Raw genomic sequence first — 17,704 nt, forward strand, 5'->3', positions numbered from 1 at the left:
TTTTTTCCATTTCACTGTGCCGGAAATTGGGTATGTGAATTTAGCGGAGGTCTACCTAAATTGCATTTTCTCAATGTTTTGCTCAAGGTAATCTTTTCAAATTATGTTGTTAGAAAATCCCTTTACCACCTAATTTTTTTTCGGTCACAAGTTTGATAAAAATGTACATTGATTTCTGGGCAGAATATTTTTGCACATTTTCGACAAAAAAGTGTCATAAACTCCTTACTCCTTATCTGATTCTTACGAACTAGGTCTCATTTTATTTGTGTAACACTGCTCTAACCAATATCTACTTTGATATAAAGGTATTTTAGTAAATTTTAGTAACATTGTAACGGGGGACTGCCTAGAACTGTGTGATTCTCAAAGTGTGATACTAGTCCCACTAGTAATACGCCGGCTCCCTCGAGTGGTACGAGGAAGACTAACTGCTTATGTACAGTTTTAGAAAAAATATGTTTGCATTGCATTTGTTTTTATTTATGTTTATTCAGATACAATTCGTATTTAACTTTTAATTACAACACATTTTAATGGAATAATAATTTACATACCGGTAGGCCAATTTATTATTTTTAAGTGTAGTGTTATTGTTAATAATGTGCATATTGTTACAGATGTGTAGGTTATTATATACTTTAGAAATAAAACCTCTGTCTCGTTTTTTTATTAATATTTAGGCCTACACTACTGTATTTCAATCTTGGTCATGATGGTGGAACTTGGACAGCTATTTTTTTTCAAAACATTTTTGGGCGTAAAAAGTTTGAGAACCACTGGTCTTGAAATATTCTTCTTCTTCGAGGCACAAGAAGAACTGATAACAAATGGATAACGGCTAATTTTTTTTATTAGCGAAAAGCAGACGTGAATTCTGTTTTGTCTTATCACTCACCTTCAGTCATCGTTAGCAGAGTTACTACTACATCGGAAAACGGAGATGTAAACAGCACCATAGCTCAAAATATGTATGCTTGAAGACACATTTCCAGCAATACATAGCCGGAAGTGTAATATGTCTATTTTACATAAAAACACATATTTTTATAAAGACTTTGGAAGACAAAACCGAAATGATGTGTACTGTTGTTTTAATCACTACTGCCCTCGTGTGGTCACGACCTCACAACTTTTCTGTACTACAAAGTATTCATTTCCGGTATGAGGAAACAGAATATTAAAATGAGCAACAAAAATTAAAGAGAATATTTTTTTTAAAAATCACTTCTCTATAGCATTTAGCCGCGGTCTATTTGTTTTAATTAATACAGTATCTTATTTTTATTAATATTCACGTGTTGGCGCAACGTTGACTCACGTGAACCAGCGATTCTGCTTCCGCTTTGAGAAGTCGTCTATTTTCTCTCCGGTGCTGCGCAACTCGTCCGCAACAAACCAGGAAAAAGACAGCGCAGGTATCTCCATCTTATTAGTAGTAAGTACGACACTTAACAAAAGCAGTAGTAGATTATAGAGCTGCGAGATGAACAGTTTTTGACTATCGGCGATCTTACATATTGATCAACAGGTGCGCAAAGTTAACCATTAACCACAGTGTCAAGTCATTATGTAAAATAAGGCTGTCTAAACGAAGCTAATTAGCTGACTAGTGGCGCAGAACCTTTATTTTCCATTTTGCTAACTGGTTATCTCGGTGCAAATCATATTCCCGGGTACTAAAACGTTTTGCTGACGCCATTGAAATAACTACAAAAGTGTTTAAAATGTCAGTAAAGTTAGCCGAGGCGCTTGCTCGCTCCAATGTAGTACTGTCAGATAATTAGCTGATTAGCAGTACAGTATGTGTTCCTGCTTTTGACAGGTCACGCTGTCATGTACCAAAAGTACAGGTTGATATCTGTCTGTTTAGTCACAAAGCAGTAGCCGGTTTTGATTTTCGTGCTTAAATTGAGATAGTGGTAAGGCTTCATGGTGCTCCAGGTCACATGCTCCCCTCATAATCCACAGTTAAGCCCTGTGTGGTCCTTTTCCCCCACTACAAGGTGGTTAAAGTGCCTCTATGACATAAAACATAAATTGCCTCAAATGTGCCTGATTTGGTCTGTGCTGCCAATCCACACCAGCACTCACTTTGTGTCATTTCTGTTTGTATTGTGCTATAAGTGTTTGCCAGCGTAACCGCATTCCTGCCCTGATCATGGGATCAGCGTGAAGGCAACCGGATTTTCTTTTCTCTCGTTGTCACATGACAACCTCTTGCACGCTGCTGCTAAATTGCACACACATCTGATATTATTCGTTTCCATAATTGGTGAACGACACACTGCAGTGCTACGCGGGGAGCTTCTCCAAGTGTAAATGTAAGTGGACCAAGCCTAAACGCAGATGTCCGCGAGTACTTGACACCACCCTGAAAAATGTTTATAATCGTCTAAATTAATAGTTTAAACTTCAACATGCCACCGATTATGATCTCCAAATGTATTCATACTGTTAGGTTTTAGGATGGAAAATACGGTACCATTAGGTTCACTGTAAATGTTCGTGTGATTTCGTTCAGGTGATCTTTCCTCCCTGAAGGGCTTCGCCGGGGCACCCGCAAAGCGGCCGCAAACATGGGGGAGCTCTTCAGGAGCGAGGAGATGACGTTGGCGCAGCTCTTCCTCCAGTCGGAGGCAGCTTACTGCTGTGTCAGTGAGCTGGGCGAGATTGGGATGGTGCAGTTCCGTGATGTGAGTCGCCGATTCTTAATGTGGATTATCCGCTCGTGTTCTCAAAATGGCTGGCAGGAAGCTTGTTGAGAATGTGTGCACGCCTCGCCGTAGCATCTCGATCATGTGCTCACAGCTGACGCTTCATTCTTCACGAGTGCGTTCGTTCCCAACCATCCCTAAGGGAAGCAATGTGCTGAAGGTGGATCACTCCAGCACTCATTGAAAGAAATGCCATATTTGTCAAATAGTGGTTGCTTATTTACCTAACTGCGTGGCATTTGAAGTAAGGCATGTATTTGTACCAATGATCATGTATGGTCGGAGTTAGAAACGCTTCTTTCCATGGGTAAAGGCGTGTAGGCCCACAAAACAGAGGTCTTTATTTGCGATCGGTCGTTTATTGTTCAAAGTGGAGCTGAGGCTGCTATTCTGAGGAAGCATGGCTCATCAGTATTACAACAATATTAGCAGATGCGCTCATTGTGTCTTTATCTTTCTCGCAGTTAAATCCTGACGTGAACGTGTTCCAGCGCAAGTTTGTCAATGAGGTTCGGCGATGTGAAGAAATGGACCGCAAACTGAGTAAGTCCTTGTCTATGGTTATAGCAAGGAACTTCTCTTATTTAACATGTGGTTACAAGAGATGGCTTTCTTTTTGCACCATCGGAAACAATATTTAGATAATTATTTAATTAAACTCACAAATGAGGGGGGAAAAAAATACAAAACTGAAAAATGACAAAATCATGAGTGAAAAAATTCCTAATCTTGTGAGAATAATGTTGTAATATTCGCCAAAAAAGCTGGAAGGTTATTACAGTGGGGGGAAGAAGTCTACATTGATATGAGAATCAAAGAACTCATGATGTTAGAATAATTAAGTTATAGTTAGGAAAGAGGATTATTACATTATGACTTTTAACCTTTTACTTTTTTGTTTTCATGTGGCACTAATAATACATGTGGGTTACTTTCAAATTATATATTTTTAAGATGTTGTAAATATGAGTGGTGGCGTGTTACCGATGTTGGGAATTGATTGTGTGGGTGGAGTTTTCTACAGGAAAGCAGAACAATGTCGTCTCATTTTCAGGGTTTGTCGAGAAAGAGATCAAGAAGGCTGATATTCCGATCGTTGACACCGGAGAGAACCCTGAAGTGCCCTTCCCGAGAGACATGATTGACTTGGAGGTGAGGGAGAGAGAGCGTTATTGCCATCATTTGCCGTCGGCCATCTCACCCGGAAATGCCGTGATTCACTTCCCTCTCGTTTTCCTTCCCTCAGGCCACGTTTGAGAAGCTCGAGAATGAACTGAAAGAAATCAACACCAACCAGGAAGCCCTGAAGAAGAACTTCCTGGAGCTGACCGAGCTCAAGCACATTCTGCGTCGCATGCAGCAGTTTTTTGACGAGGTCAGCCAAACAAAGGCCGAAACAGAATGTGACATATTTACCACACTTAGCGTCTCAATTGCAGCCAAGTGTTTGTTTTTCCGCGCCTTCGCTCCAGCGTCATTGCCGCTCGACCGCCTTCCCCAAACACCACCGTCTCGTCAGCATGTTGCGAGTCATCTTTAATGAGTTGTAATGAGCCGTGACAGAGGTTAATCATTTAGCTGGACATGCTGCAGTTTAGCTATTAACCCTCTATGCTGCTCTTCGTCCCTGTCGTGTTGTTTTTACTGTTAATGCAAACTCTCCTGCAGATGGAAGACCCCACTCTGCTGGAGGAGTCGTCCACCCTGCTGGACCCTAACGAGGTCAATCGAGGGGCTCCTCTCAGACTCGGGTAAGTCCTACTGTGGAGGGTTTATCGTTGTGGCCGAGGCTTCACCAATTATACACGTACTAACAATGATGCCTGTGTTATAGATTTGTGGCTGGAGTCATCGGAAGAGAGCGCATCCCCACATTTGAGAGGATGCTGTGGAGAGTTTGCAGAGGGAATGTGTTCCTGAGGCAGGCGGACATCGAAGACCCTCTGGAGGACCCTACTTCGGTAAACCTGAGGCTTGAAGGAGGCATTATATATATTTGTTGCTATTTAAAACAGTTTCTGTGCATCGTATTATGTCATTCACATGGTTTTGTCAAAATGCAACAGGAGGTTCACAAACCTTTTCCCCTGAGAGCCATATACAGACAAATCTAAGGATATAAGGGTCACTTTGAAATTCTTCGACTTTCTGTCAGAGGTGACAAGCAAATAGTTAAAGATTTTTTTTCCGGGTTTTGGGGTGACTCGCTGCTCTGTATCCACTAGAATAGAGCCGAATCACATGTCCACATTCAGAACTGAAACGAGAAAACTGTAGTAAGCTGTAAAAATTTCAAGTCATTACTTTAGGATCATTAATGTGATATGTTAACAAATGGGACCTTGGTAAGAAGCAGAAAGTGGAGGAAACCATATTTTCTTCTGAGACTGAATTGTCTTTATTCACCATGCGTTTATGAAGAAAAATGTGTTACTATTTTATTTGTAAATAGCTTATTTGCTTCATTGCATGTAGAAAAGCTTTACCTAAAACCAATGTATTAGTAGTAGTGTTTATCACAGGAGCCGTGGGGGATGTGGGTGTCACAACCCACCCACTTTTGACACCCACACTTTGCATGCTGTCCCCTCCACCTATTTTTGTATGTTTTAAATAACACTGCGGACTGTGTCATATGTGATTTTAAGTATATGGCGCGGACCGCTAAAAAATGTACATTGGGCAGCAAATGGCCAATACAGCAATGATCAAGATGTATGTGCATGTGGAACCTGCAGTGAACACATTGCCAAATGCGTATACATCACAATTGATCAAAATTCAGAAAAGCTTGCTCACAGACAGATTTTTGGATGGGCTTGCACTCAAGAGGCGCAAATATTTGCGTCCAAACAAGATTTTTTTTTTTTATAATGACCATAAGCACAATGCAGGCTCACTTACTGTTTCATGTGTCTACAGGGCGATCAGGTCCACAAGTCGGTCTTCATCATCTTCTTCCAGGGAGACCAGCTGAAGAACAGAGTCAAGAAGATTTGTGAGGGGTAAGGAAACAAAACCGCATTTATATTTAGTTTATTGATTTTGCTCAACTGTGCCTTTCTTCACCAGCTTTCGAGCAACATTGTACCCATGTCCAGAAACACCTCAGGAGAGGAAAGAAATGCTCGCAGGGGTGAACGCTCGTATCGATGACCTGCAAATGGTAATTCCATTAATGCTCACATACGCAGTCATGCCTCGTCGTACAGAAAGTACACATTTCCCCCGCCGCAATTTTTTAAGGTGCTGAACCAGACGGAGGACCACAGACAGCGGGTCCTGCAGGCGGCGGCCAAGGCGGTGCGCGTGTGGTTCATCAAGGTGAGGAAGATGAAGGCCATCTACCACACCCTCAACCTGTGCAACATCGACGTCACCCAGAAGTGTCTCATCGCTGAGGTTTGGTGTCCCGTCTCTGACCTGGACTCCATACAGTTCGCTCTGCGCAGGGGCACGGTGAGTGGCCAGACTGAGTCGACACTAGTTAGCATTCATCATTAGATAGACCAGTACGAATTGGAACAAACAAGCTTATATAAGATTATCTATCCATCCATCCATTTTCTATAGAGCTTGTTCTCATAAGGGTGGCGGGTGAGCTGGAATGTATTGCAGTTGAACTTGGATGAGAGGCAAGGTACACCCTGCACTGGTTGCTAGCCAATCGCAGGGCACATAAAGACAACCATTTTCACAAATACTGTATTCACACCTAATGGTAATTGATTCTTCACTGAACCTAACATACGAGGTTTTGAAAAGTGGAATAAAGCCGGATTACCCGGAGAAAACCCACACATGCATGGAGAGAATGTGCAAACTTACATACAGGATAGCTGGAACTGAGATCTGAAACCAGAACCTCAGAACTATGAGGCAGACGTGCTAACTACTGTTATGTTACACCTAATTTGGAGCGGCACCCAATTACCTTTATAGTTACCTACTTCCTCTATGTGTTTGAAGATTATGCTATTATTCACAGCAAATTTGACCTTTTTTTTTTTAAATGTACCTAATTAATTTACCCTGTAAATCTTACAAAAATTGGCAGATTATGCAGTGCAAAAGTGGCGCTAACAAAACACGTGGTGTTGTGTGATTCAGGAGAAGAGCGGCTCCACTGTGCCTTCCATCCTGAACAGGATGCAGACCAATCAGACCCCGCCCACTTACAACAAGACAAACAAGCTCACCTCCGGTTTTCAAAACATTGTGGACGCCTACGGAATTGGCAGCTACCGTGAGATCAACCCAGGTATGCCTGCATGCTGCACGTTTATGTCGTCGTTCTATCCGGCTGCCTTGCCCCTCATCCGTCATGTCTCTTCCCCTCCATCTGACGTGCAACCACTCCAGCTCCATACACCATCATCACCTTCCCGTTCCTGTTCGCCGTCATGTTTGGCGACTTGGGCCACGGCGTGCTCATGACCTGCGCCGCTCTGTACCTCGTCTTGCGAGAGAACCGGCTGATTGCCCAGAAGAACGACAACGAGGTATCGACCCCCACGTTCCATCATCCGCCCCATCATGTTCCCATGTACACCTAACGCCACTTCCCGCTGAGCTGTGCAGAGATTTAAAAATTTTTTTTTAACTTGGCTATTTTATATCAGATGTTCAGTATGGTGTTTGCGGGGCGCTACATCATCCTGCTGATGGGCATCTTCTCCATCTACACGGGCATCATCTACAACGACTGCTTCTCCAAGTCGCTCAACGTCTTCGGCTCTGGCTGGAGCGTGCGGCCCATGTTTGACGCCCGCGTAGGAGGCAACTGGACGTAAGTGGCTTGGTGGGGTAAAAAAAAGTTAGCTTTTATTTATTTTTTTTAATGACAACCTCTTCTTTTGTTTTCAGGTTAGAAATGCTTGAAGGCAACAAAATTTTGCAGTTGGATCCAGCGGTAGACGGCGTGTTCAAAGGACCGTACCCTATTGGCATCGATCCGGTACTTTGTCTGCTCCTATGCAATGTGGGCAAAAGTGGGGACATCTTATATCGCACCTACAGGGAAAGGAAAAATAAGAGAAATGTGCAGATTGCATGTAGAAGACCTTCCACTCTTCTGGAAAGATTTTCTACAAGTCTTTGGTGTGGTTCTGTGATTCTTCCACGCTAAACTGATCTAAGCATGCCTTTTGGACCTTGCTGACAAACAAAAAGGTCATTACCCAAACTTGAAAGCATACAATTGTCCAAAATTATGCAACGATCACCATTTCGCTCCGTTCTTTATTCTGGCCCACCAAGCATTAAGAGTCCTGAACTATTTTTTATTTTTTTTTTTACATTAGTTTAGCTGTTGCTTTTTTCCTAAAATTGGTCTGCCCAATGATAGCTGGGATAGGCTCCAGCACGCTCGCGACCCTACTGAGGATAAGCGGCTCAGAAAATGGATGGATGGATGGTTCATTGTCATTTTGTTTGTTTTTTTAAAATTCATTTTCTCATGAAATAATTGCTTGATTGATTTGCTGTACAGTGGACCCCTGCTATTTACGAGCAAACAGACCAAGCCCAACTGCAAATACCGAGAATCTGTGAATAATTGATGAGCCCTTACAATTGCCATGAAAAAAATTACAAATATGACAAAAACGCAAAGAAGCAGTGGATCGGGTTTAAAAAAAAAAAAAAGCAAATAAGTGGGGTGTCGGTGGTTAACAGGGAGTAGGTTTCCCCTTTTAAAAATAAAATTTGGCACTTTAGCAGAATGGTTTTTCCACGCTTGGCCCAACTCCCAATTGATTTGTATACCAGTTTTTTTTTTTATCCCAAAAGTGAATCTCCAACTCGACTCACTTCATGTTTAAAAAATTGTTATACACACTAAACAACATCTTCTCCATCAGATTTGGAATATCGCAACGAACAAGCTGACCTTCTTGAACTCCTTCAAGATGAAGATGTCGGTCATCCTGGGCGTCATCCACATGCTTTTTGGAGTCACTCTCAGTCTCTTCAACCACCTGTGAGCGTTTCTCACCTCACCTCACTGTCTCGTTCTCGCTCTTCACGTCATCAACTCTCTTCTTCCTTTTCCTGTAAGTTATTTCAAGAAGCCACTGAACATCTATTTGGGATTCATTCCCGAGATCGTCTTCATGTCCAGCCTGTTTGGCTACCTGGTGCTGCTCATCTTCTACAAGTGGCTCTCATATGACGTGCGGCTGTCGCGTGACGCTCCGAGTCTGCTGATTGCCTTCATCAACATGTTCCTCTTCAACTACAACGACCCTACCGTCAAACCTCTCTACACGGGACAGGTTAGGAGAACCTCTTGTGGGTAAAATGACCATCTTTTTAGTACAAAAATTAGCTTAACTTCCTTCATGTATTTCTTGTCACAGCAAGCCCTGCAGACCTTCCTAGTACTACTCGCCTTGGCGTCTGTTCCTTGCATGTTGATCGTGAAAACTCTGGTCCTGCGAAGACAATATTTGTGGCGTAAAAACCTGGTAGGATGCATTCAGACCCACATATTCTTCGCCCTCACTTCCCACGTACAGGTTTCCTCGGTTGCTACAGTAGTGGCGTAATCCAAATATGTACAGCCGATTGTGCCAAAGTCCATCACTATCTTAAGCTAACACTGTGGTGAAGTCATAATTACAGTAAGAGTTGGTATTAAAACACTTCCAGACCATAAATATAAAACATAGAAATGAAAAACGGCACGTACTGAGGTAACCGCGTGTGCCACTTTGTGCCATGCGATGACATATTCTTCCGCCGCACCGTAGTCTTATCACTAACCTAGACTAATGCAGTCGTAAAGTCATAATACTCTAAATACATATTTGAAATACACTTCTAGGCCATAAATATGAAATAATCCAATGAAGAACAGTAAGTGCTGAGATAACTGAGTGTGCCTTTTTGTGCCGCGTGATGACATACTTATGCCGCGGCTTATCTGTCACTAACCCAAGTTAATGCAGAAGTAAAGTCGTAATTGCAGTAAATATTTGTTTTAAAAACACTTCTAGGCCATAAGTATTCAACACTTGCATGAAAAACAGCAAGTATGGTTCTAACAGTGAAGACGTTTTCTTAGGCCACTGTACAAACTCGCTTATTGCGTGCCTTTCGTAAACTCAGAACATCGTATGTCTGTACTGTCGTAAACTGAGGACCCCGTGTATTGCTCCTCAAACCTCAGGGTACACAGAACTATGGAGGCATCCGCGTGGGCAACGGGCCCACTGAGGACGAGGCGGAAATCATCCAGCACGACCAGCTGTCTCCACAGTCTGAGGACGAGCCTGAGGTGAGGCTGTCTTGGCCTTTGAATGATTTATTTGTAAGCGGAGACCTTTGTGTTTCCAGCGCAAACCTCCATTATGTACGAAGACTCTAGTGTTACCGTCGCCTGCGTAACTTCCAATACTGACGAGTACTCTGGCTTCCACCGGTGTGTTTGGCTTTTTCGTTGGCATTTGTTTGCAACAGTTATCCCATAATAAGGAAAAACAAAGCATTTTAGGAGAAGAGAAAAACATGACAGTGCACATTAATTATGAGGTTTTCTGACGGTGACCCTAGAACGAATTATTTTGACTTAGATGATTTCCTACGGGAAAGATAGTTTGGAACAAATCTGTCAGCCAGCAATTGTGTTCGTTCGTATAGGTTCTACTGTTTACGAAATCGTTCTAGTTTGACTTTGTTTACCAACTTCTTCACTTTTTCGAGTGTGTAACCCATTTCCTCCATGGCTGTTTGTTGTGTGTGTTTGTCTGTGTGGTCAATAATCAAGCGTTGCCTTCTGTCGTCTGCTTTCAAGGCCCGCGAGGCGGAAGAGGTAGGACTCGAAACCTGCCAACTTTCCTTGTGTATGTTATATCTCTCCCTCTCTCCCTCCCTCACTAAGCTTTGTCGCCCCCTTGTGTTGGTGTGTGTGTGTCAGGAGTTCAGTTTGGATGACGCAGAGCGTCACTTGGCGTTTACGGGTTCACTCCTAGTTAATGGCTGGTGTCAGATGTACAAAATGAGCAACACAATTCTTGACTGATCTCAGGGGACCTGACTGGGGTGTCCTACAGTCCACCATACTGAGTGGTACGTCTCTTGTCTCTCAGTTTAACTTTGCAGATGTGGCTGTGCACCAAGCGATACACACCATCGAATACTGCCTGGGTTGCATCTCCAACACGGCCTCCTACCTCAGGCTTTGGGCCCTCAGTCTGGCTCACGCACGTAAGTTCTGAGCCCATTGCCTCAATGTTCAAGGTTTGGTCAATTTGGATGCAGAGAGATTTTTATATAAGGGCAGCACGGCGCTGTCTGTCTCACAGTCGAGAGGTCTGACGAGAGCTTTCTGTGGGTACTCCGGCTTCCTCTTACATTCCAGAAGTATGGATGTCTGGTTCACTGAAGATGCTAAATTCTCCATCGGTTCGAGTGTGAAAGGTTGTTTGTCTGTATGTGCCCTTCGATTGGCTGGTGACTCGTCCAGGGTGTAGCCTGCTTCTCGCCCAAAGTCAGCTGGGAGAAGCTGCAACTCACAAGTGCTGTGAAAATGGTTGGATGTAGTTTTAAATGTTTACATTTGGATAGTTATATTGGATTCTTTTTTTCTGTGTGCACAGCATGAGTAACAATTTTGTTTATCAAATTAAAAAAAAGTGTTTTATATATTAGAATTGTCAATTGCTACCTTGTATTTAATGTTCAATAACTATCTTAAAAATAACAGTCAAGCAAAAAATCGCCCCGATTGTCGATCAAGAAAATATAGGCAAATACCATCCCTATTCTATACTGCTTAGTGCTTACATACAACATTTTAATGGACATTTTTTTTTTAATCCAGATGTCCAGTGGACTACATTTGTCTTTAACAACCGTACATGCAAAATGTTTGCTGATGCCATTGCTGTCTGGATATCAGACTTGAACTTCATAAGATACCGAGTTTGATCACGAAAACAAAACGTCCCCGCTGACGGGCAAGGTCGTGTGGTTTATGATACAGAGTTGTCCGAGGTGCTGTGGTCCATGGTGATGCACGTCGGCCTGTCCACACGCAGCGTGGCCGGCTTCTTCCTGCTCGCCATCGTCTTTTATTTCTTCGCCGTGCTCACGGTGGCCATCCTGCTCATCATGGAGGGCTTGTCCGCCTTCCTGCACGCGCTGCGACTGCACTGGTGAGCCCCACACTGCGTCGTTATCGTCGAGGGGTCTTTTACTCAGTTACAGAGGCAACACCACACTTCATCTTAAACGCTTATGTGCCAGAGTTGGTGCTGCTGTTTTGATTAACAAATGAGTTGAAATGGGCTCAACAATAGGGCCTATTGACTAAGCAAATTAAAGTTATTCCCTGTTATACGGCCTATTTGAGGGAAGCATTATTTTAAATATATTTGTACAATTTTGTTTGAAAAAGTTTGTTTATAAACCTAAAAAAAAGTGGGCTTTTGTTTACTTAAAGTAGTACTGACCATTTACCAAAGAAATTTACAAGAATTAAATACTTTTTACATGGGGTTACATCCTTTATAATTATGATAATGTAATATAGTAATACAAAATATTTAAAAGGAAAAAAAAAACTTACTTTGGCTTAGTTGAATTTTGAAATGCAAATGTTGTACATTTATTGCTAACAAATAAAATTTCAAAAGTAAATAAACCACAATAAAGTTAGGTATATATTCTTTAAAGTAATTTTAAATAGATTTTTTTTGTATTTTATATTAACTTGACAAATTTATTTAAAATAATATAGACTTTTAAAAAGTGTTCTTTTTATTTTTTTTAACATAGGTTTGTCAAAGAATATAGCCCTTAAAGGTAAATTTATATTTTTTATTTAACTGACTAGGATAAGCGGTAAAGAAAATGGATGGATGACTTAGTGTTTGTTTTTTTAAAATATAATTCTTAAGTTATTTTTGTGAACTTTAACACAACATTTTCCCCCTCCCCTTCTAAGTTCAGCTAAAAGGTCAGCTCGTCAATTAGCATCGCCATTTTTCTCCTAAAATAGAACCCGATCATTTTCCAGACAGGAAGTAGGCTTCACATTCCCGGGTACATGTCCAAGTCCTGCATCTGGCTACCGTGTGGAGGGCGCTCAGTGGAATGGAGAGCAAGGGTCGTGGGCGTCATGCTTCGCTCAGCGTTTCCAGAAACACCTCCATGATGTGTATTCCTTGTTGTGTGCTTGTTTGTGTGTACGTGTGTGTACGCAGGGTGGAGTTCCAGAACAAGTTTTACACAGGTCAGGGCTTCAAGTTCCTCCCGTTCACCTTTGAAAGCATCCTGGATGGGAAGTTTGAAGATTAAGATCGCCCCATCTGTGTGTGCGTGTTTGTTTTCTGTGAGTGTGTTGTTGTTGTTTGTCATATTATCCAATTTCTTTCATAATTTAAACCCGTTCCCAGGTGTCTTAATAAAAGATCTCTGATATTCTGTGAAAATACACAAAGGATGAAGAATTATAGCACAGTTGACATCCACTTGTCACACTGTCGGTCTTGTGCAAATGCAGGGGTCGGCTTTCGTTACCATGACGACTGGGGGCTGAATTAAGGCGGTGTAACAAAGCGATTCCTCCTCAATGTTGCCAACTTAGCAGCTCTGTCACTATATTCAGTGACTTTTCTGAATACTTTTCTAAAAATGGACCATAACATCAACAAATCCAGCGGCTTTTTGCGGTGTTATTGGAGACTGAGGCTCTTTCCAGAGCAAGAAATGTTCATCCCTCTGTGTCCAGACTGCAAATGAATGGCACTCGCGCAAAGTCATCACCGGCAACTTCTCAACCCCTCTACTAAACAGCTCGCTGAATCAGCGTTCTTTCAGGTAGCATCGTCTGTCATGTCTGTGTGTCGTGTTTTACATAGTTGAATAATATTATTTATGAGAGTGTTGTGGTGAGTGGCTCGAGCATGCATGCTTGTCACCGGTGAAGACCCCAAAAAAAGGGAAAAGGTTCCTCAGGACCCATGTCACAAAATGATGCAACAGTCCGAAGTAAAAAAAATAAAATAAAAAAAAAAAAGTGTCATGGTTCAACACGCGCAACAGGATCTTTGGTCGCTCTTCATGCTGGTTGTGTGCTTAACGACAGATTATATGTCCTCAATAAAAGTGGGAAGAGCTTCTTTCTGTTTGGTTAGGTTTGTTGTTGTTTACACGCTTTCATAAAGTTATTGAATTGATTATACTCATTTGTATGTACAGTTTTACATATACTCTGAAGTCACGCAAACGATAAGAACTGTATTTATCTAGCACTTTTCGTACAAAAAAAGTGACATCAAATAGAAAGCAGATATCACAACAACAAAAACTCATGAAAATGTAATAGAATCTTTTTTGCAAGCACCCGAGGACAAAAAAAAATAAATAATAATAATAATCCCATGAACTAACACCCATAAGAGTAGTCCAAATAAACAAAACAATATATAGCAGTGGAATGGAATGTTAGCTTACAGAAGGTTAAAGCAGGTTGAGGTTTCAAGATTTAAAAATACTTAATATTTAAAAAGACGTATCTTTGTCTACCTATCAGATGCATATGACAGAACTCGACAGCGATCTCTATTATATACTTTTGTTTACCGTACAGTTGTATGTATAATTCGATACCTCTGATTGTAGCAAGTGTTATTTAAAAATTGAACGATTTTTGTATACTACGAAATGAATACAAAATAGTTAAGTTTAGTTTTAGTCATTACGAGTTTCTCCCTTTCGTCATTGTTTCCAAAAGTGAAAAAAAGTACTAAGCCGTTGGATATTTGATACAGTTCTAAAATCAATATGCTAAATCACCGCTCGGTGTCGCTGTTGATCAGAAGGAATATTCTTGACGATTTTTAACAAACTAAATGAACCCTGTTTATTAACAAAGAATCAGCTTTTTTTTAAATTTACCTGGCAGCATGAGTGGACATTCTTACACGTTTACATGTAATACATTTTTTAAAAGCATTATTCTTATTACTATCCCTGATTCACTCAGTGCAGCCGCCTCAAACTTGGGATTGTTTTTGTTCAGCTTCCAAACAGAAGGATCCACTTTGTCGCTCTTGGGCAAAAGCAGGAATACAGTTTTATCTTTGTTTTGTTTTTTTATTTTTTTTATTTATAGGCCCACTTCACTCTAACGTCATCTTTGTGGGTGGCTGAGAGTTGTTTCTAAAACGGGGTGCGCTGACATCGTTTTTTTTTAACGCTGCTGTTCTGACTTCCAAGTTCTTCCATGATGCCTCGCTTGTAACTCAAAACACTCCAATCTCAAACTATCCTTCCCCATTGAATTACATGGAAATGCTAATGATTTGTTAAAGTTCCCCTCAAAACACTGAAACTACAGTAGTTTACAGCAATATATAGAATGTAAAGAATTAAACAGCTTGGGCATCATTATTTCAATGGGCATAATGCAGCTGGTGTTTGTGTCTTGGCCACCAGGAGGCAGTATTACACAGACCTATGCAGATTTGATGAAACGCAGAAGACCGTCATCACAACTAATTTGCAGTAATAGTCGCTTTTTGAAGGATAATATATGCCTGTGAGTATTGGGTGCAACTGTCTGCGTGTGTTGCTACTATTTGTGTTCCAATGGAAGTTGTTTAAAGTTTTATAAGTACCCCGACATCGCTGATAGTTTCGTTAGCCCGTCTGTTGTGCTTTGCAAGGTGTGTTAGCATTAAGCTAGTGGACATTCGTAAAGACAAGTTATGTGTTTTGGATCGATACACTTGTAATTCTCTTTTTTTTATTTTTTATTTTTCAAGTAAATAAACCGGGGGTGGTAATAAACAGATTAAACCAAGCACTTGGTCTCTTTATATTTTGAAGAATTGTTCACTATCTGCCAAATTACTGCTCTTACCTCCAATTTTTGCTCGCAACTCAAGACAATAAATCGGCCGAGCGACGGCTTGTATCTTGAAAAACTTGTAAGTCGGGTCACTCGTAAAGCAAGGCACCACTATAAAGTTATTATATGTGTTAGGGTGTTTTTATCCTTTTTATAATGGTTCATCCAGGCCGTGCAAAGTCCCTCTCGAAATCGCAATTTTTGTTCTGATGGATAGATGGCCTTTTGTGGATGGGGTGGGCTCATGGCTGTTTTCCTGCTTTTGCCCATGGCTTTTTTAACCATGTGTACTTCATGTGTTTTATGAAATTGGATTGTCCCCTTTCAAAAATAAACTGATAAACTGAAACATGTCCGAAAAACACACCAATTTTAAAAAGTGTATGTATTGTAGGGTTGCTCAACAAGAACCCCCCCCACACACAAAGAAAGACTGGAAAAAAATCCAACGTCCTTCGTCAGCACCCCCTGGAAAGTTAGAAATCGCCCCCATCCTGAAAGGTCTAATAAACAGTAGCATGTGATCTTGCTGGCACCTTGGGAGGCCGAGGCAGTAAAAGTCCATGATGAGGAACATCATGTCCTCTTTCCTGTGTATCTTTCAGTGTGGGCGATTGGGGGGGCGTTGTTTTTAGCCACAACAACCCCAAGTAATAATAGATAATAGAGCTCTTTATTTGTATTCCTTTTTTTCCTGGAACTTAATTGAATTTGATATTTCCCAGAGTGTCATCCCACAAAGCAGGAATGAGGAGCCGCTTGCATAAGCAATACCCGCCGTGTTTACACGTCCCAAAGCTTATTATTGGGCTGCCTTATCTCAAGCAAACAGTAAAGTGCACTTTTTGTTGGGCTGAAGAGTGTCTGGAAGGAATGTTGGCTTTCTTCTTCATAAACTTCGAGTGGATTCTTCTTTCATGATAACAGAAATGCTGCAGACACACAAACATTGTATTTAATTTGATTTTACTTAACCTAGAAAAAGAGGTATATTATTTTTACATTAAAGTTCGCCTAAAAGAATATATAGACCAAACAAACTTATTTAAAAAAAAAAAATTCATTATACAGTGGTGTCTTGAGTTACAAGTGACCCAACTTAAAAGGTTTTCAAGAAACAAGCCGTCGTTCGGACGATTTTTGTTTTGACTTGGGAGCAAAAATTTGAGATATGAGCGCTGTATGGTGGCAGTGAGCTCATTCCACAGCAAGCAGGCATTTAGCAGATAGTGAGCAATTCTTCAAAAAGGAGGTTTCAAGCTGCAAGCTATTTAGTGCCAATCCTTGTTGACGTTTACTATCAAACTAAACATAAAAAAAGAATTACACGGCTATCTTTGCCCCAGGAAAGTCCGCTTAGCTTAATGCTAACAAACAATGCAAAATCCCAAAGATGGGCTAGCGAATAGCATAAGTGTTGCAGTGTTATCACCCTTTAAAACAGATATTTGAACACAAACTGTGAAATCCAATGTAGACACATAATATAATACACACAGACAAATATTCTATACAGTATATCCTCTGTGAGAAATCAATATTACTGCAGCTTACTGATTATTTGTGACGGTCTCCATGTATATATCTGTATGTCTGTACTATACTGCGGCAGGGTGGACGACGGGTTAGCACATCTGCCTCACAGTTCTGGGGGTTCAAATCCAGGACCCGCCTGTGTGGAGTTTGCATGTTCTCCCCGTGCCTGCATGGGTTTTCTTCAGGCCGTGCGGTTTCCACCCACATCCTAAAAACATCCCTGGTAGGTTGATTGAGGACTCTAAATTGCCCGTAGGTGTGAATGTGATTGCGAATGGTTGTTTGTTTCTATGTGCCCTGCGATTGGCTGGGTGTTCCCCGCCTCCCGCCCGAAGATAGCTGGGATAGGCTCCGGCACGCCCGTGACCCTAGTGAGGATGAGCGGTGAAGAAAATGGATGGATGAATGGATGTACTATACTGCCCCCAGGTGGCACACGCCAGAAGGAGCAGCACAATGTCCATTGAAGTGAAGCAAAAAAATTTGGGGGAAAAAAAACGTTTTCTTGGCATTCTATTATATTATGTCATTACTGTATGTTTTTATAAATCACAAGTCCTTATAAAGTGCTGTTTCTTATTGAAAAAATACA

General features: G+C 41.3%; 1 protein-coding gene across 7 annotated transcripts; it reads left to right on the plus strand.

Annotated features, from left to right (window-relative positions):
• The first annotated feature begins 1,309 nt into the window (after nucleotides 1-1,309).
• atp6v0a1a (ATPase H+ transporting V0 subunit a1a) lies at nucleotides 1,310-13,843 on the plus strand. 7 transcript variants are annotated; one of them, XM_061748202.1, is made up of 22 exons: nucleotides 1,310-1,438; nucleotides 2,525-2,696; nucleotides 3,182-3,260; nucleotides 3,772-3,869; nucleotides 3,964-4,092; nucleotides 4,386-4,468; nucleotides 4,552-4,678; nucleotides 5,640-5,722; nucleotides 5,790-5,883; nucleotides 5,964-6,176; nucleotides 6,828-6,978; nucleotides 7,080-7,219; nucleotides 7,340-7,506; nucleotides 7,584-7,674; nucleotides 8,579-8,697; nucleotides 8,776-8,992; nucleotides 9,077-9,184; nucleotides 9,889-9,996; nucleotides 10,486-10,530; nucleotides 10,808-10,925; nucleotides 11,704-11,875; nucleotides 12,926-13,843. In XM_061748202.1, exons 2-22 carry the CDS (start codon nucleotides 2,580-2,582, stop codon nucleotides 13,017-13,019), a joined length of 2,553 nt encoding a protein of 850 aa, XP_061604186.1. In that variant the 5' UTR covers nucleotides 1,310-1,438; nucleotides 2,525-2,579; the 3' UTR covers nucleotides 13,020-13,843. The 7 variants fall into 7 exon arrangements, with proteins under 7 accessions (XP_061604186.1, XP_061604189.1, XP_061604190.1 ...); XM_061748205.1 differs by having other exon boundaries at nucleotides 10,513-10,530; XM_061748203.1 differs by having other exon boundaries at nucleotides 1,315-1,418.
• Nucleotides 13,844-17,704: the final 3,861 nt, after the last annotated feature.

The sequence above is a fragment of the Phyllopteryx taeniolatus genome, chromosome 16 (genome assembly GCF_024500385.1).
Source record: "Phyllopteryx taeniolatus isolate TA_2022b chromosome 16, UOR_Ptae_1.2, whole genome shotgun sequence".
Classification (NCBI taxonomy): Eukaryota; Metazoa; Chordata; class Actinopteri; order Syngnathiformes; family Syngnathidae; genus Phyllopteryx; species Phyllopteryx taeniolatus.